The sequence below is a fragment of the Spermophilus citellus genome (genome assembly GCF_964194105.1).
Source record: "Spermophilus citellus genome assembly, chromosome: 2".
Classification (NCBI taxonomy): domain Eukaryota; kingdom Metazoa; phylum Chordata; class Mammalia; order Rodentia; family Sciuridae; genus Spermophilus; species Spermophilus citellus.
In genome coordinates, this window is record NC_138183.1 from 246786650 (window position 1) to 246808841 (window position 22192).

The 22192-nt window shown below is 59.8% G+C and overlaps 1 protein-coding gene across 6 annotated transcripts; it reads right to left on the bottom strand.

Annotated features, from left to right (window-relative positions):
• Positions 1-902: 902 nt before the first annotated feature.
• On the bottom strand, positions 903-21953 carry RAB3IL1 (RAB3A interacting protein like 1). 6 transcript variants are annotated; one of them, XM_081281332.1, is made up of 11 exons: positions 21803-21953; positions 10270-10522; positions 9730-9825; positions 9550-9627; positions 8722-8940; positions 7862-8008; positions 7275-7403; positions 7063-7175; positions 5636-5735; positions 2618-2684; positions 903-1974 (listed from the first exon to the last, which is right to left on the bottom strand). In XM_081281332.1, the coding sequence occupies exons 1-11, from the start codon at positions 21880-21882 to the stop codon at positions 1895-1897; spliced, it is 1362 nt and encodes a 453-aa protein (XP_081137458.1). In that variant the 5' UTR covers positions 21883-21953; the 3' UTR covers positions 903-1894. The 6 variants fall into 6 exon arrangements, with proteins under 6 accessions (XP_081137458.1, XP_081137459.1, XP_081137457.1 ...); XM_081281331.1 differs by having other exon boundaries at positions 904-1977; XM_081281335.1 differs by lacking the exon at positions 21803-21953 and adding an exon at positions 17926-18115 and having other exon boundaries at positions 904-1977.
• Between the last annotated feature and the right edge of the window lie 239 nt (positions 21954-22192).

Below are 22192 nucleotides of genomic sequence, written 5' to 3' on the forward strand. Positions count from 1 at the left end.
CTACAGGTGCTTTTTTGTATTATTACTACGAGCATCCAGCACAGAGGTGTCCCTGGTATTGATGGAGTGAGTGGATACTTGGGACAGGAGACTGGCTGGTGACCACTACCAGGCCAGGGAGGCAGCAAAGGATTCGTATCACAGTGGAGTGGGAAGGGGACAGGGGAGCAGTGGGGTACTGAGGAGGCAGGAGAATCCTGAGAAAAGGCTACTACTGGTCAGGGAGGGCAAGACAGAGCCCTGACCAGTCCATAGCAGAGCTGACTGACCAGCTGAGTTGGCCAAAAGCAAAGTCCCAAGGAGGCACCATCTGCCTCCATAGGCACTGACCCACCGCAGAAGCTGCTGTGCCCTGCTGCCAGGAAAGTGTGAATTCAGTCCCACCCTGGGTCCTCAGAGGCTCTCGTTACCCCCACCTTTTTCCACCTGCAACTGCTGCCCCGTGCCCAGAGCCCATCTCCGACCCAGACTGGGGAGTCCAGAGCTTCCCTAATCCCCACCTGTGCTGCGAGCAGACATGGCCAGTCCATCATGCTAACGTCCTGCCTAGCCCCGGCCGTCTCAACTCCTTTGGCTCTGTGCTCCCCACCTCTAGAAGACTGGAACAGGCAGACAGAACTGTCCAAAGTGCAGCAAAGAGGCAGCCCCAGCATGGTTCTCCCCAACAGCAGGCTGCTCCTCATGGAGAGAGGGACCCGAGAGCATCTCCAACACCCCATAACTCCACGGAACACAAAGGGAGGACTCGAATGGTCTTCCCTACAGCAAGGAAGTGGTGGTGGTGGTGGAGGGAGGTGGCTTCAGGATTTGGGTTTAATCCCAAGCACGAGGGCAGGCAAGGAAAGGATTTGGTTTCATTCCTTCAGATGCCCAAGCCCTGGCCAGAGCCCCAGGGTGCAGCAGTGAAGGCAAGCAGCGGCCTGGCCCTACCAACAAAGCCCTCCTTTATTAAATGGAGATCGCGTTACATTCCATTCCAAGAAGGAAATCAGGGCGTGGTGAGGGACATGTCCAGGTTGGATCCCCTAACCTTGGTTTTGGTAGGCTGTGATGGGGGTCAGGGAGGGCCAGGTCCTGCCTGCCCCACTTGGCCCCACATGCAGGGGTCCCTGTTGTATGAGGGGCTGGAAACAGGCGTGGGTTCCTGAGGCCCTCTCTGTGTCTCACTCTTGGAGAAAAGCGACCTAGACCTCCAGTAGTTTGGGGAGAACGGCCTTCTGGAGCCCAAGTCGAGATGGGGGAGGAGGGGACAGGGGGCCTTCATGAAGGGGGGGGAGGAGGGGCCCTGACTCGTCTTAAGAACGGTTTCAGTTCTCAACGATATACAGGCTGGAGGGGAAGAGGCCCTGCCAGCCTCGGCCGCCAGAGGCCCTTGACATGACCAGGGTCACTGGGGCAGTCTGCTGAGGGGCCACCTGGGAACTGGGTGAATGATGGGGACAAGGAGGTGCTGGTGGCCCAGGACCTGAGAAGTGAGGTGGCGGATAGCTGGGAGACCCAGCCACCCCAGGACAGTCCCTTTCTGAAGAGGTGGCAGCAACAAGGCACCTGCAGGCAGTAGCTCCAGGACCGGAGTGGGGTACAGACTTCCAGGGGTCCCTCCCAAGGGCTTAACCCCTGAATATGGCTCCTTGGTCTTCAGTGTTTCCTGAAATTCTCCTGGTGGTTGCAGAACCCAGTGGGGAAGACAGAAGGGTCATTTCATGAAGGCCAAGTTTGTCTGTCCCTCTGTCTGTCCCAGGATGGGTGTCTGGTGCTGTCTCGGTGCTGCCCTATGGCCTGGCCGTCTGTCCATACTGTCAGTGTCCGCTCAGGGCTGGCTCCAGGACTGCACTTGGTGACTGTCTTGCGGCAGGCATGCTCCAGCTAAGAGCCCTCTTGAGCCGGCCGAGCCCTAGGCCTCCAGGGGGAAGAAGCCAAGCTTGGCCAGGGACATCTCCTTCCGCAGCCTCATGATCTCCCAGAACATGGGCTCTGCTGTAGGTAGACAGAGGGACAGCTCAGGGTCACCTCAGCAGCTGGCTTGGTCCTCTCCCCTGGCAGTGGGCGGCAGCAGATATGGCACCTCCCAGTCTGACCAGTCTATGCTGGCACATGGTGCCCCACTCAGCAGTGATGACGGAGGCCCCAAGACTGCAGTTGACAGGTTACCAAATACTTTCCAGCCCTGGCTGGTGTGGGTCTGGGAGGCGTCGGCCCCTCGGAGCAGGCAAAGCCTGGAGGCCAGTGAGCCCGCCTTCTGGCGGCCATGAGGCAGCCACAGTGGGTGTTGGGGAAGATTCACTGGAGGACCCCGCTGTGCGGGCCCTTGAATGCCAGGCCAGTAACGGGAAGACTGTCCCTGGAGGACAGGCAGGTGGGACCTCTCTGGTTTGCTGTCCTGGTGGAGAGGGGCCCAGAGGTTCCTACGGCTCATCTCTGTGGAATTCTGAACCCAGGAGGATCCTAATCCCTTTAGACCCACATCTCCTCCTTTGATTGCTTCCTGGGAAATGAGCCCCAGCGTCCTCCCTCTGCCCTAGGGCAGGTGGACTCAAAAGGCACTAGATTAGCCTGTGGCACTGCTCCACCCCTCCCTTGGGTGTCATCCCTACATTGGCCACCAGGGGGTGCTCACCATCCTGCCGCACCAGGCCTTGCTGGATGTAGCGGATGTAGGTGAAGAAGTTGCAAACGGCAGTGATCTGCAGGCAGAAGTAGGGAGAGTATGACCTGCCAAACTCCCACCCTCGGGTTCCCCAAAAGGCCACGTGGACCTGAAACAGCAGTAGGTTCCAGGTCCCTGGCAGAGCTAGGTAGCACTCCTGGCCTGGAACAGGGCTGGGGCTTTGAAGTTTTAATAAACAGCAACAAGATTACTAGTATTGCTCTAATAACCGCAGGGCAGCCACAGCGCGCTGCCTGTCCATCAATCATGGGTCTCAAATGAGGCATGCTAATCATTCCCATCTAACCTGTGGAGAAATCAGAGTCCCCAAGAACAAAGCACTTGACAACAGCAAGCCCTGGAGCTAATCAGCAGCTGAGTTGAGCAACGCAGCCAGGTAGCCGGTAGCCTGCCCCAGAGTCTAAGCTCACCTGGGGAGCTGGGCCTGCTGAAGTGGAGGCTGGGCAATGTTATTATACCAAGAAAGGCGAGGAATCAGTCCCTCACGGGGCTCTGTGTTATGGTTCAGATATGAGGTGTCCCCAAAAAGCTCATGTGTCAGCCAACGCAATAATGTTCAGTGGTGAAATGATTAGCTGTTAGAGCTTTACCAGAATCAGAGGATTAACCCAATGATATGGATTAACTGGGTGGTAACTGTAGGCAGGTAGGGTGTAGGTCACCAAGGGGTGTGCTTTTGGGGTTGATATTTTGTCCCTGGTGAGCTGAGCTCTCTTTGCTCCCTGATTGCCGAGTCCTGAGCTGCTTCTCCTCCACCTTGATGTTTTGCTTTGCCCCAGGCCCAGAGTTATGGAGTTGGCCATCTATGGACTCAGACCTCTGAAGATGTGAGCCAAATAAACTTCTCTTCTAATTGTTCTTGTCAGGTTTTTTGGTCATAGTGAGGGAAAAGCTGACTGAACTATCCAGCCAGCGCCTGAGGGCCCAGTCGGTCCTGGGGCTGCTCCATGCCAAGCCCTGGCAACCCTCCTTTGGCTCAGGTACTGTCACAAGGACTCTCTTACAGTGAAGAAAGAACTGTGGGTCCCCTTCCCAGGGGCTATCCCCAGATTGGGGGAGGGGGTCCCTGTCCCAGCGGCTGAGAATATAGGCCACTTGTGGCTCATAGATGTCCCCTTCTGCATCCCATACCCCAGCAGAACTAATGACGGACTGGCATGGAGGCTATGTGAGGCCTGCCCCTCGACTAGGGTGGAGCCAGCTCTGTGCTCTAGAGTCCCTGTGGGTCCAGCTGAACATGCGCCCCGAGGCCCTGTCCTGGTGTGGCTCCTTTCCCTCCCCTCTTCTGTGACCACCACTCTCCTAAGAGTTGCATCAACTCCCCATCTTGGCTCCAGGGAGCCCAGTGGGACAGTTGGGAGGTGGCCTGGCAGCTAGGCCCACAGCAGCCCCTGTGGAACAGGACTCTGGGGGAGGGATGTCCCATGTGTGGGGCACCCCTTGGCTGGGGGTGGAGGAGGTTGCAGGAGGGGCTGTTCACAGGAGCCGGGAGCCTATCGAAGGCAGGAGGTGCAGGACAGAACGAGGGCCAGCTGGGCGTGCTCGAGCTCGGCTCTGCATGGGGGTGAGACGAGAGCAGCCCAGGGTGGGTGTGCACCAGGCAATGGCGCCCGCTACAAGCTCCTGAGCAGGAATGGTGGAGCCGTCCCCTGGGACTGTGCTCCTCCTTGTCAGTCCCACAGGTCTGGATCTCTTGGGATGGGGACCATATCCTAAAATGCCAGACCCTCCTCAGCTTACTTCCTATCCCCATTTTTGCCCAACACAGCTGGACACCTGAGCCAGGAAAAGAAACAAACTAGTAGATGTGATTTTGCCAGGCACAGGAATGGCTGGCGTGGGCCCTCTGCTGAGCTCTGGTTGAGATTTGAAAGGAGCAAAGGGGACCTGTGGCCACAGAACAAGGCTCTGGCCACCAATCCATGGGGCAGCCACTACAGACACAATGCACGTGGCCACTGGGCACCCCTTTCCTTTGCAAAGGGGCACACTCCTTTCCCGTAAACAGGTACTCACTCACCACCAGAAGAGTCCCTTTGAGTGTTCCACAACATGCGCAGGAACCAAGAGCAGACACGCTCCCTGTCCAGCCGTGGGGCCCCTCTGTCCACTGTGGTCCTGCCCTTCCAAGCTGGCCTCTGGCAGGTCAGGGTGGGAGGTGATGCCTCACAGCCCATCAGCTTTGCACGTGGGTCAAACATGTCCCCTTCCATCCTCAATCCTCTTACCACTCAATGGTGGGGCAGAGGAAGGGGAATCCCCAGCCTCAACCCCCAGCTGGCTAACGTCCCCTGACCCAACCTGGGGGACTGCGGGTGGCAGATGGGATTTCTGGAGACCTACAGCACCTGGGCCTGATCACAGCCTGTGTGCCAGACACACCCCTGAACCTCCTCAAATGTCTGGGGGTCTGAGCATGCGGCTTTATCCTGAAATCCAGCCACTCTCTTGATTAGGTTACTAATCAAAGGACAGAGGTGTGGATGCCACTCCCAGGAGGACATTTCTTACATAAGACCAGGTCTGGAAGACTAGAGGTTCTCCTGGTGACTGTGAGAAGGCCGTGTGGCAGACTGTGGACAGCCTCTAGAGGCGACAGGGTCCCTGGCCAAGAGAACCTCAGTCCTGACACAACGGGGAACTGAATTCTGCCAGCAGCCACGTGAGCCTGGAAGAGAACCCTGAGCTCAGGAAGGAACACATCCCAGCACATCCCTGCTGAGCTTCGCGCAGACTCCCGGCTCTGAAGAACAGCAAGACGGGAGCGGTGCATCGTGGTGCATCGCTTTAAGTCACAACGTTTATGGTCATTTGTCATGTGGGAAAAACAGATTAGTGCACCTGGCCTGGCTGTGGCCCACGTCTCTGCACCTCTCTGAGCCTGTTCCCTGCTCTCTAGACTGAGGTACAGTCCAGTTGTGCTCCCAGCCCAAGGAACCAAGGGACCCATAGCGAAGGATGACTCACCCTGGCCCGGGAGGATGGGGAGATGTAGTAGTGACTCTTGGAGTCCCCAAGCCGGATGCGGTGGCGGCAGATGCGGGCCAGCCCACTCAGGGCACATGTGCTGGGGGGACAGCAGAGGTGGCCGTGAGGACTGAATGGACTTATGCAGAGAGGCAGGCCAGAGACAGGCCAGCTCTGACCAGCTCCCGCTCAGAGCCCCACCCTGCACCCCCCTCTCTCCTCAGCCAGGCCTGGGCGACCTCATTCAGCACCTTCAGCCGCTCATGTGCAGGGTCAGCTGGGCTGGGCGGGCAGCCCACCATCCGGCCTACCACTCTCTGGCTCCTCTGGTGGTCCCAGCCTCCACAGCTAACTCTGGGCATCGCCTACGGGGGTCTCTCCTCCCCTCCACCTGGTGAGCCACCATGTCCCCAGGTTAGGTCTGCCTTTAGCCCTGATTCCTCAGCTCCTCGCCTCACCTCCTCCTCTCTCCTCCACGTACCAGGTGCTCCTCCCAACACCCACATCTATCTATCGCCTTTCCCCGCGGCTTCCCTGATGCCCAGGAAGTAGTTACGGAGGGTTCCGAGTCAAGGGAGGATGAAACACCACCCTGGCTTATCCCCCTGACCAGCCTCCTGCTGCACAGAGCACCCTCCTTCCAGAGTCCCTCTGCTACAACATACGAAAAGCCAGCCTCGGTAGCTGATGCCCAAACCTGAAGAGGCTCTGAACACCCTGCACAGCCTCAGCCCCGGTGCCCCACCCACCCCACCACCCACCGTCCATACGCAGCACCTCCTGCCCTCCTGCCCTCTGCGCCCTCCACAGGAAGGGCTCTTCTCTCCCTGGCTAACTCCTCCTTCAAAACCTGGCTCAACTGTTCCCTCCTCCAGGATGAGGCTCCCCATGGTACCGCCCCTCCTGAGCCAGGTCTCCGCTGTCCAGGGAATCCTCCCCACACTGTGCCCTGGTCTGCCCTGGCCCTTGTGTGCTGCCACTGTCCCTGCTCAATGCGGGGTGAACACTGGGGAGGACAAGATGCCAGGGCCACCGTGTTACTGATTGGCAGGGGCAGAGCCAGTTACTGACAATCACTTATGTGTTGACTGGGTCCAAAACCCCCGGTGGGAGAGACAGGGAGGGGCAGGGCGCATGCAGCAGGTCAGCCAGGAAGAGCCTGTGCCGGGGGCGGGGGGCAGCGGGGCTGGACCCTGACATTCTGTCACACACGCCTCCTGGCCCTGCAAGGGGCAACTGTGCCTCTCTTATCAGGTCACCACGTTCCCAGGCTAGGTTATGCACCAGGGGCCCCTGTCCACCCTGGGGCCCTACACCAGGCCCAGGCAGCCTGAGCTCGGCCTTTCCCGACCACCACCTCGGTGCGGCTCCAGGCCCCGTGGGGGCTTCCCCATGTGTGCAGGGAAGGCTGAGGGTGCCCAACTTACTTGGCACTGCCACAGTCCACCTCAGCCACCTTCCCTGTGGGCAGGGGCTGTGAGGCCACGGGCTCGATGGTGAGCGTGTTGTCCTCCACGGCGGCCCGGACCAGCGCCGAGAGCTGCAGCAGACCAGGGCAGCAGGTGGAGCGGTGAGGGCTGGGCAAAGGTGGAGGGGTGGCTGGGCCAGGCCTCCCAGACGGCCACCCTCCCCGCCTCACCTCCTGCATGGTGAAGTCCAGGCAGGGGCCCACGTCCTCGCGGTACACTCTTTCCAGGAAGGGGCAGGCCTTGTCCAGCGTGGGCGACGCCCTCCAGGCCTGGAACTCTGCAAACAGGGTCGTGTCCACCTAGCAGGGAGGGCATGCAGGGTGAGGGTGGTCAGGGCAGAGAGCGGGCATCGCAGGGGAGGCAGAGCTAAGGGAGAGGAGAGCCAGGGAGGTGTGGGGCAGGCTCAGCAGCCACCAGACTGTCCCCAGCAGCTGTGCAGGGGAGCCACGTCCAAGGGAAGAACTCTCTGCCCTTTGCACCCAACAACTTTGAATTCAAAGTTTTGTTCTGGGTGTGCTTTAAGTTTTGAGTGCTAGACTACAGATGTGGGTCCGGCCTCGTCCTGAGGACCCTCACTGCCTCTTCAAGCAAACTGGTGGGAACCCACAGGTCCCTGAGGGCACGGGACACACTCAGGCACATACACACAGGCCTCCTGCTGCCCACTCAGAGGGGCAACTCTGGCCTGCCCTGGGCTGCATGCAGTGTGTGGAGAGGTAGCGGGGCAGACGGGACGGCCCCTCTCTGGAGCCATTACCTGCTGGGAAAAGGAGAGAGAGGTGGCAGAGGTGGGGGCTGCGGGCGGCTCCCCGGGCGGGAGCTGCCAGGCCGGCTCGTAGGTGAGGTGGATGGCCTTGCTGGGGATCACGCAGAGGAGCAGGGAGAGGAGAGGGGGAAGCCCAGGCTGGGCCATGGGGTAGACAGACAGACAGACAGGTGGACAGAGACAGGAGGAATGAGGAGATATCAGTGTCTGACTGGAAGCTCAGAGCTCAGAAGTGGGCCAAGAGGTCTATTTGCTCCTCCTCCCTGTAAGCTCTGCAGACAGACAGAGGACAGGACTGAGCCGGGTGGGCTGGACACGACACCCGGGAAGCTGAATCCCACTACACCTGTCTCGGTGTCCACTCGATGCGGCCTGAGCTGGCTCTTGACATCAGTGTGTCATCAGTTTCTCCTGTGGTCCCAGGACACTCCATTGACCACATGAGGGAATGGGGGTGCTAACGGGTGGTTTCATTTGCCTTGGGACCTGTAGCCATGAGTGCCCACCCAGCCAGGTCAGGAGAGACACCTGTCCAAGGCCAGCTTGTACCAAGAGCTGCCGAGGACTCTGAGTACAAAGAGTGTCACAAGGTGGTCCTGGGCCTTAAGGCCAGAGAGCCCGAGTAGAGCCCCACCAAAGCCAGTCCAGGTGCAGAAACTACCGCCTGCCGCTTGGAGCAGACAGGGGTGGCTATCAGACACTCTAGAGGCCAAAGACTAGACACCTCAGCACAGAGAGGGGTGAGCCAGACTGCAGATCACACAGCAAGGGCGCAGGTGTCCTCAGCGGCCTCTCCTCTGTCAGTGGGCACCCCGTTCCCTCCCATGCACACTGCCCACCTGCCTCCTTACCTCTTTGCCCTCCTTGTCTGGGGTGAGGGTGTGCCCTGCAGCGGGGCACATGACAGGGCAGAGGGTGCTACTGGTGCTCTTATGGCGCGAGTGACCCTTTCTGGGCCCAGCCTTGGTGGGGCTCAGCAGCTGCGGGTGGAGCTCTCGGTTGGGAGAGGCTGGTGTGGATGTGATGACCAACGTCTTCAAGGCCGTCACCTCTGCCTGCAGCATGTCGATCTGGCCCAGATGGATGGCTGTCAACCTAATCCAGTTATCAACCCCCTGGCTCCCACCATCCATCGGCCCAGAGCGGGACAGCCTGTGCCTAACAGCAACCAGTGCCTAACCCCGCCTTCCCCAGGGAAACTGAGGCTCAGAGAGGCGATGTGGCTGGCCAGGGGTCACACTGCAAACAAGACTTTGTGGGGAACAAGTGTCTGGGAGCTTCCCTGGTGACCCACTGAGTGTTCTGGGGTCCCTGGAAGGAAGGAGCAGCCCTGCTTCACATTTTCCTGCTGATCCAAAAGGCTCTGAGAGGAAGCTACTTGCCCACTACACGGCCAGACCCAGGTTTCAGCTTTGCTAAGGAGGGTGGGAGGAGGGAGGAGGAGTTACAGCAACCACAAGGTCCTTCCAGTCCCCAGAGGCTCCAGAAAAGTCTCAGTGGTTCAGAAGGAACACTAGGGGGCTCCAGGGCGCTGGGCTATGGGATCTCAGACACCCCCACCTCCCTGGGCTGGGGCTGGCCTGGAGGATCTGGTTGGAGAGCCCAGGCCAATGCTCGGGGTGGGGTGCGCCCTATGGCGGGCACCGCAGGCTGGCCTGGGCAGAGGGCACAGGCCTCACCTTGCCCCGGGCCTCCTTCAACTGTTTTTCTGATGCTGCCTGCTTCATGTTGGCTTCCCGAACCATCTTGTGGGCTTCCTGGAAGAAGGCAGCCTCTGTGTGAGTGGCTGGGAGCTGGACTCCCGGGGCCATCCGCCCCCGCAGGCTACGCCCGCCCGTCCGCCCGCCCACCAGGCGTACCTCGAACAGGCTGGCCGTCAGCTCCTCCAGCTCCTGCTCCAGCTGCTCCCGCACCCGGCACAGCCGCTCACATTCCTCGTCCTTCAGCTTCAGCTCCTGGGACAGAGGGGACTGTCAGCCTCGTGAGAGGCCCCAGCCCTGGGTGGGGCCCGGCCATCCTGAGTGGGGCTCTGGGCTGCCAGCCAACTTCCTCTGGTGCCCCCCACTCTGTTGTGCCTCTTCCACCAGCTGGCAGCATGAGACCCAAAGTCCACCTGACAGCCCCTCAGATCTGGGAACAGGTTTTCAGACAAGTCAAGGTCGTGTGAGAGTCACTAAAAAGACTCGGAACGCTGGAGCGTGGCCAGATGGCCAAGCCCACGAGGGCCTGGGTTTGAGTCCCAGCACCCCCCAAAAAAGACACAAAAATGGGTTCCTTCTTTGCAGTTCTCAGGTGCCTGCACTGGCCTGGCTTGCAGCTGGCCGCGTCAGTCACTGTGTCACCATGTCACCGTGTCACCCGGCTTTCCCAGGCTGGCTCCTCCTCTCCGAGGTCCCTACCTTTTGGGCTTTGTGCAGCTCCTCCTTCAGGAACTCTGAGCCCTTTTCCCGGATCTCCATGGAGGAGCTGCGCAGGCGGGACACGTCCAGCGGAGCAGCCGCGGGCTCCTCCTCCCCTTGGGCCTCCTCCCCTGCAGAGGCCTCCACCAGGGATCCTGGGGACTCCCTGTGGCCTTTGCAGGAACCCACGTTCTTCCAGGGGACAGGGACAGACGCGAGGGGTGGAGGGGGGGCCTCGTCTGGCTGGGGTGGGCTGCAAGGCAAACAGAGGCATCAGTAGACACAGGGCAGGCTTCTGAGACCTGCCTGAGGGACAAGCCCCAGGCACCACACCTGCCACCTGGGCCTCCGCCTTTCCATCTGTAAAACGGGACCACAGGCCATAACCAGGCTGTCACGAAAGCATGTTGGTCGAGAACATGTTCTCTTAGGGGCAAGGACGGGGCTCTTGAACCCTTGTCAACCTCCAGCCACAGCTATGCTCAGTTTGCGTCTGTCGAACAGATGACTGTACACGTGCGGATGCTGAGGATCAGTCTCCACCCTTACTCAGCAGGGAGATCCAAGTGACTGTCAGCTCCAAGGATGGGGGTGTGTGTGTGCGTAAAACCTCGTCACCCGGGAGGCACTGAAGTGAGAGCTACCTTCATTGATAGTTAGTACAAATTCATGATGTAGTTAATGTGAGAATTAATGCAAATGTTAATACGAAATAGTTATTGCAAATTCCACTCCTTTGGGTGGGGGGGAGTCAGAGAGGAAGCATGAGGCTAGGGTAAGCAGGACGATTCTGCAAATAGCCCAGGCAACACAGACCCATTTCCTGTCCCCCTGGACTTTATGGGGGGCAGTTCTAACTCTCCCCTGGCCTACAGTGTATCCTCTGAAAAACACCCCCTTCTCTAGGCCTCGGGACCTCCCTCCCTGAGGCTGAGGACGCTGGAGTGCTGGGGCCTCTGCCCTCCACCTGCCCCCCAGCCACACTCCCCCTCTGGAAGGGGATCCTGCGGAGGGAAGGACGGGAGGGCTCGGCCAGCAGGGGTTTGTGCCAAGACAGCACCTCTGAATTTGCTCACTCAGCAAAAGCTGGGGGCTCCTGAGCCAGCAGCTTCTGAGCAGCAGCGGCTGGGAGGGTAGGGTGGGGGGCTGGGCTGGTGGGTGGGGGGCTGGGCCTCCGCTGATAACAGTGGGGAAGTGCGGGGGAGGGGCCCAGAGAGGCCCACTGGAGGAGAGGAAGGACAAGGCCAAGGAGACGGGACTTGGGATAACTGAGGAGGAAGGGTGAGAGGCTGGTCTGAGGCCTGTCCCTCTTCCCTGTCCTCAGGTTCCCAATAAGGCCACCAAACAGCTTCTGAACCTAGCGTTCCTCTTGGTAACACAGACACTGAGCACCCAGAGACCCCAGCCACAAGACTTCCCAGTCTTCCACACGGCGCTGTCCTGCTGCCCACTGAGCCTGCCCTCTGCCTGGGAACTGGCCCAGCACGGGGCCTCGAGGTCCTGGGGCTGGACTTGGCCTGGCAGGGACTTGGCCTTGATGAGTGAGGCCAGGAATCCAGGGCCCATCAGCTGTGGTGGCACAGGGTCTCTAAGGTTGGAGGGGCTAGGGCAGTTCCTTCAAGCTCCCTACAGTTATAGTGTGGCCCCACGGGCTGGGGTCTGTGCCCAGGGGGTCACACTGTGCCAGACCCCATCCAGGGTGCTCTGTCCTCATTCAGGACTCTGCACAGCACTTACGACGGTTCCCATCCTACAGATGAGGGGAGGGAAGCTCAGAGAGGGAAGGGACTTGACTGGGGTCACGCCGCTGGTCAGTGGCAGTGCCAAGACAGGCAGCCAGGTCTTCAGCCCAGGCCCAAAGCTTCCTGACCGGTGGCCCAGCAGGGAGGACGAGGAGCATGAGTGTTAGAACCCATGCCTGTCTCAGGATCAGGGGGCTGCTGCTCCCCGGGGACTCGGGAGGCTCCTCCTTGGCTGCCACAGGGACATCTGACCCAGTTCCCTCCCCAGCTGCAGTCCCCACCTTTCTGGGAGGGAGAGCCTGGGCCAGGAGAGCTGTGGCCAAGAGGACAGCCAGGCTGTGTCCTGGGGTACCTACGTGTGAGCCCCTGGAAGTGTGCTGAAATCCTCTGATCCAGCCACCCCTGGGGGTGGGCATTAAAACCCTGAAGGAGACGCTGTAAGAACCCAATAAGAAGTCACTCGACATGGTGCCAAGTGAACAGTGTTCAATCCACAGCCAATTTGACAGAGACCATCGCCTACCCGGGCTCTGGGTCCCTCAGCTGAAACCCCAGGCCCAGAGAGAGGGGAATGTACTCCTGGAGGACTCTGCAATCTACGGGCCGGTGGTGACCCACAGGACAGCCCAGGACATGGGACAGGATCCCAGGTCTCAAACACCAAGAGCTGGTGCCTTTCCCCAGCCAAGGACCTCCCTGCTACACCTACACCCCACCTGGAGGAACAAGACTGCCCATCCTTCCCCAGGGACAGCTTCATCCACCATCCACCAGCGTGGGCCTCTGGGTCGCACGGAGGGCCTCCAAGGGCAGGGCTGGGGCTGGGGCGAGACATTCCCCCAGGCTCTCCTTCAGCTCCCCGTCAGGGGACACAGTGGCCCAGGAGGCCTGAGACACGGTCTCTAGGACATCTTCTCTTCCCCCTGGTGGAAAAGCCCAGGCTCACACCCTAACGACAGGAAGTGTAGGGACAGCAGGGCCACCCCACAGACACCAGCTCCCCATTGCCTGGGCCATAGCAGCAGGAGTGAGAGAGGAAGAGGGCCCGGCCTGGGCTGGGGGGGAAGCTCCAATCTGCAGACCCCCCTCCCCTCCTACTTCCGGACTGCGAGGCCAGCTCCTGTGACTCAGAAAATTCAGAGGAAGGGATGATCCAGGCCTCCAGGTCCAGCAGAGCCAGAATCCCCGATCCTCCTCACCCTGCAGCCTCCTGGAGCAGGGGCTCCCAAACCCGGGTGTGCCTCAGGCATCGGAAAGTGTGGCCACCAGGTATCCCTACCCCATCCGTATAGGAACAGAGTCCTGCTTCCAGGAAGGGTCTGCCTGGGGTGGAGCTCCTCAGAGTCAAGGGCAGAGGTAGGCGGGGCGGCCAGCATCTCCCATTCTAGAAGTCAGGTCCCAAGCCTAGGGAGCCTGCAGCTCATACAGGAAAGGCCACATGGGGTCACTTCCCCAGGAAGCATACAACCAGGGGGAAAGCAGACGCTGAAGTCCTCAGCCCACCAGGCCTGCCCCGGGGGGCCCTGCTGGGTTTCTGTCCCCACTCACAGAATAGCAAAACAAGGACTCCAGGACTCTGTGGCCCCCAGTCACTCAGTCACCCTGACTGGGCCAGGAGAGCCTGGTCAGAGGCCAAACAGGACCCAGTGTGGCCCTCTGAGGGTTCCACCCTTCCCTGCCTGCCAGACCAGCCTGCCCCTTGATAAGTGCCCAGGATGTCCTCGCAGTCACCTTCTGCAGTAATGGACAAAATGGGTCCACAAAATAAGCAGGGGAGGGGACACTCAGGACAGCTCTGAAACTGGGAAAAGGACCGAGCAGAGAGGACACACTGGGAGCCTGACCCTATGCCCAGGGGCACCAAGTCTGATCTCCAGGTAAGCTGCAGAAACCTGCCCAGGGCCAGCGGAGACGGACACTCAGGGTGACCAGGCAGACGGAGGCGACCGAGGCTGATAGCCACAATGTGAAGGGCTCCCAGGAAAGGTTCTGTGTTCAGCCTACAAGCCCAGCACAGGTCAGAGAGGGCCGAATCTTCAGAGCCAGACCCACAAGCACACAGGGTTCCCACGCTTTGGACCACGTTCATGGCAGCCCACTGCCTGAGCATCCACGGGTGTTACTGGTGGGGACTCAAGACGGCGCTGCGGAGGGTGCATTCCCCACCCTGGTTCGAACAACCAGGCACCTGAGGTTCAGAGAGGGTTGGTGACCTGGCTGGAACACCCGGCAAAGCAGCAGCAGGATGGGGATGAATCTGGAGTGCAGGCACAGTGTCACGTGACCTGTCATCGGGAGGAGAGGGGATGAAGGATGGTTTCAGAGAAGTGAGGCAGGATGCGGATGGGGTTTGAGGAAGTTTGAGATCGGACTAAGTGGGGGTGGCGATGGTGGAGGGTGATGCCCAAGGAGGCTGCTGCACTAGCCAGGCAGGCCCTGGCCCGGAGGGGACAGACAAAGACTCTGAGGGGGAACCATGGGAGGACAAGGGGGCCGCAGGAAATAAATACAGTAGAGTAATTGATTACGGTGGTCCCCATGATGGAAATGAGGAACTGGGACAGGGCTCTTGGGGAAATGAGAGGGGGTGACGAGGCATCTGGGAAGTGGCACCGGCTGCGGGTGGCTGAAGGGGAAAGGCAGGACAGAGGCAGCTGTTGGGAGGCCCTCCCACAGCTCTAGCCAGGGCCGGGGAAGACAGGAGAGCGCAGAGCAGGACCTCAGGGTGGGAGAGGCGGCTGTCCTCCTGGTAGAGCCCAGAGCTGGGCTAGGATCCAATGAGCTCCAGGCAAGGAGGGGCAAAGGGACGGGGCGGGAGCCAGGGTGGGCCGGGCCACTCCCAGGAGGGGCAAACAGGTGGGGGGGGGAGCCTGCCTACAGCAGCAGGTCCTGGTTGGAAGAGGAGGAGGGGAGGAGGAGCAGGTCAGGACACGTGGAGAGCAGGTAGCTAGGCCAAAGCTCCCCTGCCACTCAGCCCTGTCTCTCCACTGGGGACCAGTGCCAGGCCGGGGCAGGTGGGAGTCTCCCTCTCTACTGTAGAAGGCAGGGCACACGGCACATGCCTCATAATGCCTGAGGGGGATCCCCATGCATTCAGTCTAAGAACTGACACCCCAAGATTTCAGCCATCCAACGTGGGCCTAGTGAGCACCTACCATGTGCCAGGAACCCCAGGGGCCCTGATCCTTCCAGTCTGTAGGACCAGACAGACTCCAGGGGAACATCACTAAGCCTCCTGCTCCCCACATTCTATTTTATTTTGTAGCCCCCCCCCCCCCACACACACACACAACTTCGCTTCCTTCCCAAAGCCATCAAGCACGAATCTGGTGCAGACACTGGAGAGTGCAGGTCAAGCAGGGTCTGAGCTCTGTGCGCAAATGTGCTGACAAAGGATGGGCAGGAAGGATACCACACCTGTTGGCAGGGAGGGCAGGCAGACCATGGAGGGCTTCTGGGAGGTGGCAACAGTGAGCACTCACTAGAGATAAGTATGAGTAGCCCCCAATCTGTCAAGTGGGAAAACTGAGACCAAGGGGCTGCACCAATGTCATGTGGCCACTTGATGGTAAAGAACCAACCCAGATTCTGGTCTCTGCAGATCAAGTCCCAAATGCCCAGCTGCATTAGGTGTAGAAGTACCTTAGATGCCATCCCTACCCCATCATCCTGAAGCAGGTTTCGCACCCAAGACCTCGGACATGTGAAACCATGGCAGATGGGAGAGAAGCAGCACCTTAAAGTCAGACTGGTGGGAGCTGCCTGCAGCAGCAGGTCCTGGGAGGAGGAGGAGGAGGAGGAGGAGGAGGAGGAGGAGGAGGAGGAGACTCGTGGAGCAGGTAGCCAGGCCAAGCCTCTCCTGCCACTGGGTTCAGAGTCCAAGGCCCATGCTTGAGAGTCTCAAGGGAGAGGACACCCCCCTCCCCCAGCTCCTGCAGAGTCCAGCTACTGCTGCCCACCCCAGGAGAGCAGCCCTGAGTCTAGGGCCACAATGGGACAGGGAATGGGACCTGTCCATGAACAGTCACCCAAGAGAGACCACAGTTCATTGGACAGATGCGGAAGCTAAGCTCCAGAAACAGAGGGTTAGCCAGGTCTCCCAACTCCTCGTCTATGTCCAACAGCCCCCAGGACACACGTCCCAGAATTGTCATGAGCTTCTGGGGTCACAAGCACAAGTCACTTAGTGCTTGTGCAAGTGTGACCCTGAGAAGAGTCCTCCTCTGCTGCTGGGATCTGGGTGAGCTCTTAGGACACCAGGCCCCAAGTGGGTGCTGGCACCTTGACCCCTGATCCCTAAATCTCTGCCTTCATATTCACATGAGGGATCCATAAAAATGCAGTGCTCAAGGTAACCCCCAAACTCTGCCTCTCTAGGGTGCCCAGCTCCTCATTCTATCCATACATTTATGAAGTCCCTACTATGTGCTCTGTATCCAGCTAAGTCCCAGAGGACCCACAGGTCCACATGGGAAGTGTGCCGTACTGAGGACTGCATGTGGAGGGGTCAGTTTGGCAGCCCAGCTCATCTACAAGGGTCCTGGAATATGGCAGACAAGGCCTTCTCTAAAACCTTGAAACTCTTCCTCTATCCCTACAGAGAACATCCATTTACTGGGCCTTGTCTGACCCTAGCCTGGGTGCCTCCAAAAGAGGACATTCTTGAGGATGGAATCACTGCTACCCTACAACCTACTTATTTCACCTAGAGGCCCAGAGAAGGGAGCCTATACCCCTAGGGTCACACAGCAATTCAGTTTTGCCTCAGTCCACCCAACACAAAGGGTCACAAGATTCCTCCAGACAAGGCTGCTCCCCAGACACTTTTATCCCTAGGGTCAAACCCATCTATCCCCAGGTAGGATTGTCCTAACCTCTCCAGGCACCACAAAGCCCCTGTCACTTTCTCCCTAAACCCAGCCTCCTTCCCCCAGGGCATAATTCCAGCAAAGAGGCTCGCCTTCAACTCTCTGCCCCTCAGGAGGCTCAAGCCTCTCCACACCTCACCCCTACCAGGGACCCCTGTCTCCGAGTTCCTTGGGGATGAAACCCCATTACTCTCTGAGCACCTCAGCTCAAGTTCTGCTGGGTGCCATGGAGGAAAATGGATCCAACTTGCCCATTTGTGGGGGTGGGGGGTGGATTGGGGGAGTGTTACCCACTCGCCTGGTGTGGCAGGGAGGGAGGTGGGTCCTGGGACAACTCATCTGGCCAAGTGCTTTAGAAGAATACACCCCCAGGACCTAAGTCTTTCCAGTCATGGGGGAGAGAAAGTGCTCCCCAACTCCATGGAAAAAACCTCAACCTTTCTGTACCCCCAGGGCAGGGGTCCCTCCATCAGACCAGCAGGGAATAGGAACCATCTGAGAAACAATGGTCTGGACAGAGAGGGGTCCTGGGGCCACTGACCCAGGACCCAGAGCCTATGCTGGCCCCTTTCAGGCTGCAGGGAGGTCCCAGCCACTCCACAGCTCCGAGTACCGGCAAGAGGTTTGGCCATCAACTTGCCTGCGACCTTGGAGAGACCCAGATCCTCTCTCCCAACCCAACTGCTTTCCAAGAGCTCATCCAGCGAGTGGAGGGGTGTCCCTCCTTTCGGTGCGCGCCCCAGGGTTACTCTGGCAGGCACAGATCGGCACTCCGTCCCCCCACCGCCACCGTCACTTGCCCTCCCGGTGAGCTAGGAGGAGCTGGCTCGGTCGCCCTCCACACTCCCCACCCCGAAACCCCCAAACGCTCCGAGGTCTCTTCCATCTTCCCGGCTCCACGCCGGCTCGCCCCACCTCAGCCCCAGGCAGGGCTGGGGGCGCAAACCGTCCCGGGTGGGGCGCAGGCACGGCGGGACCCCCACTCTCCCGCCCCAGGAGGCAGCGGCGGCCGAGACCCGGCGCCGGCCCCCCGCGCGCGGACCCACCAGCTCCACATCCCGGTCGAGGTGCCCGGCGTCGGCTCCCCGCGCCGCTCCGCGCTGCGTCCCCGCCCGCCGCCAACTCCGCCCCGGGCCGGCAGGGTGTCCCGCTGCCTGTCAGTCCCGCCCGCAGCCAGTCGGTCGCTCTGCGCCGCCTGGGACCGCGGCTCCGGCGCCCGCCGCGCCCAGCCCCTGCCCGAGGCGGGTCACGTGGCCGAGGGGCGGCCCCAGGACACGTGCCCGGCCACGCCCCTCCGCCCGCCGGACGCGCCGAGCTCGTACTCGCTCCCGGGCTGCCCAGCCCCGCTGCGGGCCGCCGAGCCCTGGAGTCGGTGAAGAACCGCCCCTTGATCAGGCCCCCGGGCTGCGCCAGCCTCCGCCGCTGGTTCTCTCCGCAGCCCCCTCCGCCCGGCACCGCGCAGGAGCCTCACAAAGGCGGCGAGTGTCAGATGCTCCCGGGATTGTCACTCGAGGCCCGCAGACACCCTCCTACCGACTCCTCAGCCTCTGCCCCTCAGTGACACTCTGCCTCAGCCCTACTTTGGGGATCCTTATCCCCAGGGAGTGTCTGTCTTTGGCCCAAGCCCCCCCCCCACCCAGCCTCCCCAAACAGGGGCCTGCCATTCTCCAGCCACTGGACGCCCCTGCCCATCCCTGCCTCTGCCCCCTTCCCACCATCTACCCTCTGCAGAACAACACGGCCCACACGTGCCCGTCGAGGCCGCAGCCTCTGAAAATCTTTACCCGAGTCTCTGACCACTACTCTACCTGCCGGCCCCTCAGCCCCTGCTTCCTGACCATTGGCCAGAACTTCAGTCTGGACCTGGAGCCAGTGAGGGCAAACTCCCTTTCTCTCCTGCCAGTGACTGGGGCTTCTACCATCTGGCCCTGGAGAAGGACTGAGGGTTGGAGACAAGGACCTTCCCCTTGCATACGCCACCAGAACGATCGGTGCTACTCTTCCAGGCCACAGACCCTGGGACCCAGGCTGAGTTCTTGACTACTACGCTGCAGCCTAGCCCATGTCTGAGGGTGACAGGTCTTCATTTGGGGGACACATTTCATTCATTCATTCAGCCACCCCTTCTGAACACAATCTATGGGCCTTACAACCATGACAGGCGGACCTAGAAGGAAATTGTACAGATATAGACCCTGCCTTCCTGGGGCTCCAATAAGGGATCCTCCCCCCTCAGCCTCCCCAGTGGCTGAGACAGGTGCTACCTTTACGCCCTGCTTGCCTAGGGCATGACTTGCAAATGTGGTGTCTCTGGTCAAAATAGAAAAGGGTGCTCCTTTCCCACCAAGGTACAGGACTTGGTGAGTGGAGGCCAGGCTGGATTTCCTGCCTTGCCCACTCCCTTGGCTAACACCTTATCCAGTGAACAACCTGGACAGCCCTCCATGGCATCCCTTCCAACTTTCCAGAACCATTCAGCCCAGGCTCCTACACAGGGTAATTGTTTGCAGGATTATGGCTTCCAGAGGACAGGGACCAGCTTGTTGGACCTGTGTTCCTCTACCCACCCGAGTCCAGCACAGATGTCAACATGTCTGTTGACTTGCTTCCTTCACCAGCGAAGCCTTGAGCAACGGCTGTCTTCCTGCTCCTATCTGTTCACCTTTTTCTTCCTTTTTTTCTTCTTCTGTGCAGTCCCGGGGATGGAACTCGAGACCTTGCAGATGCTCGGCAAGTCGTCTGCCCCAGTGAGCTACATTTTCAGCCCTTTTTATTTTAAGACAGGGTCTCGCTAAATAATTACCCAGGATGACCTTGAAATTTTGTTTTAGGGATAGAAGGAGGAGACACAGAAGGAGCCCAAAATAGAGCCTCTGAGTCCGCAAGCCCGGGCAGGAGATAATTGATGGTAGCCCTGACTAGGGGAATCTAAGGGGTGAAGAGGTTACAGCCCCAGAGAAGAGTCCGCAGCCTAGGAGGGCTGCTTGACTAGGGAGGCCCTTGAGAGAGGCCTCAAAGGAGAAGTGTGTGGTCACCATTCTGGGAACACTGACATCCAATTACTAACCAAAAATATCCTGTCCTCTGTGCATCCAGGCGACTGTGGATTCCCAGGCTTCATTGCCTCTTCCCAGAGCACAGTGAACCCTGTTCTTCCCCTAAAAAGGGATGGGCTCAGAGAAGTTAAGGTACCTGTCTGATGTCACACAGCCAGGGGTAGTGAGGGCCAGTCTGCTTACACCAGTTTTCAAAAAAAATCAGCCCCCAAACCAGAGGGCTCACAGGACACTGCAGCTGCCTACAGTCAGAAGGGGGGGCCCAGCAGGTAGAGAGGGAGAAATAAAGGTGTTTCCTCTGCCCACAAGCCACTGCCCTCTTCAACTTCCTTCCCGTATGGCCCCTGCCATTCCCATCTCGGGCTTGGTGGCCTTAACCACAGAGTCTTAGCTGAGGGCAGGTGAGAAGCCTGGGTGACCCAGTCCCTGATTCTGGACTTAGGTGTGTCCTTGGCTCACTGTGTGGCCCAGAATGAGTGCCTTGCCCTCTCTGAGCTTCCATTTCCACTTCTGAACAACCATCAAGTGGAACAAGGCAATCAGAGCTACCGGCTGGAGGTGACCTTGTAAGAGGCTCCTGAAACTTGCTCATAGGTCCATGCCAGCACCCTGTCGGGAGCCCAGCTTCCACCTGCCCCTGTGTTCACGCGGTGGCAGGACCCCGTCCCCCGTGTCCCAGGTCTCTAGCTCACCTGCCTGTGTCCCAAGGCTCCTCTCTCAAGCCCTTTAAAAGGGCAGGACCCGGGCCTGATGGGGCGTAGCGCACAGTCCCCGAGCTCATGGCCAGGAACACTGGGCATGTCCCTCTGGCCGGGCACCCGGTGGGCTCCTTGGAGGCATCCATTCTGGAGGGGCCAGGAGGAGGGTCTCCGTAGATACCGCCGGGAGGTCAGGTGGCTGGTGGCTGCTCCCCGCCCCAGGCGATCCCCACACTAACCTTTGCTATCTCTAGGAGCAGCAGCCCCAGAGGGCGTAGCCTCCCAGATGGGCCTCTATCTCCTCGACCCATAATTATTAACTCCCAGGCTCAGAGCAGCAGAAGAGTCAGGGGCCCTCCTTCCTGGGCTCTGGGCCAGGGGGGTGGGAAGCTTCCCCTCAGAGCGTGAGGCCCTGGGCTTTCCCTAGGCACAAAGGGGGCTGCTGTCCCCTCACCCCTCTCCTCCCAGGTTGGCACAGTGGAGAGAGCCTGTCCGGCTGGTCCTGTGGACAGCTGGCTGTGTGGCCTTGGACAGGCCCTGGCCCACCAGCCCAGCCTCAGTAGCCCTTCACACTTTAGCCACCATGACCACAGGACATTCTGTGAGCAGTTGGGAGCTCAGGCCTGGAGTCGGGCTGCATCAACCGCACTTCTAGCCCCTCTGTGCCTCAGTTTCCCCAGCCACACTGTCACCCTCTGAGGTGTACCAGGCCAGCAGCCATGGCCCAGACACCCTCTAAGCCGCCTGCCTCCCCACACTCTCCTCTCCGCCTGCCATTTCCATCACACCCTGTCTCTTTGCTCATCCCCCGTCCTCCAGGAAGCTGTCCCCTCTGCAGCACAGCGCTGGGGCCCTCAGCTTTGCGTCATGAACATCCTTGGGAACTCTCAGATCCTCTCGCAAGATCCTGACGGCCTTATGGCAGAGACCTGCCTGCTCTCCTCACAGTATCCTTCTCGGCACCCCCTGGCCTGGCGCACAGTCAGCCTCGACCCCTGTGTGGAATGTCTGTAGGTCTGTCTGAATTCTAATCCCCGTTCTGCCCTTCTCTGGCTGGATGACCTTGGGCTAGTCACTTAACCTCTCTGGGACTCAGTCCAACCATCTTCTATTAAATGGGAAGGAGCACTTTTCCCCTGTGAACTTGTGAATCAAAGAAAGAAAGTCACCTTGGACAAGTGTCTGCCAGGGCATTGAGTGGAAGCAGGGTTTCCTCTCCCCTTCTCCTTCCGGCTCCCTCTTCTTTCATGTTGGCCTCTGCGAGGAGCCAGTCCCCCGCGGCCCCACCCAGCGGATAACAATATCTCCCCGGCTTTGGGCTTCCAGGCTCTCGGCCTAATGCAGACCAGATGCCGGCCTCCCCTTCCTGCGGTGAAGTTTCCATGGCCTGCTCCCACCCCCTTCCTGTTTTGGCTTCTGGCTCGTCCCCCCACTAAACCCTCTGCTGCCCCCACCTTCCTCTGCCGGACAACCTTGGCCTCACCTGGAAACTATTAATGGGAAACGGGAAGTGAGAAAGGGGAGCATCTCCCATCACCCCGACAGGAGGAGGGGACAGG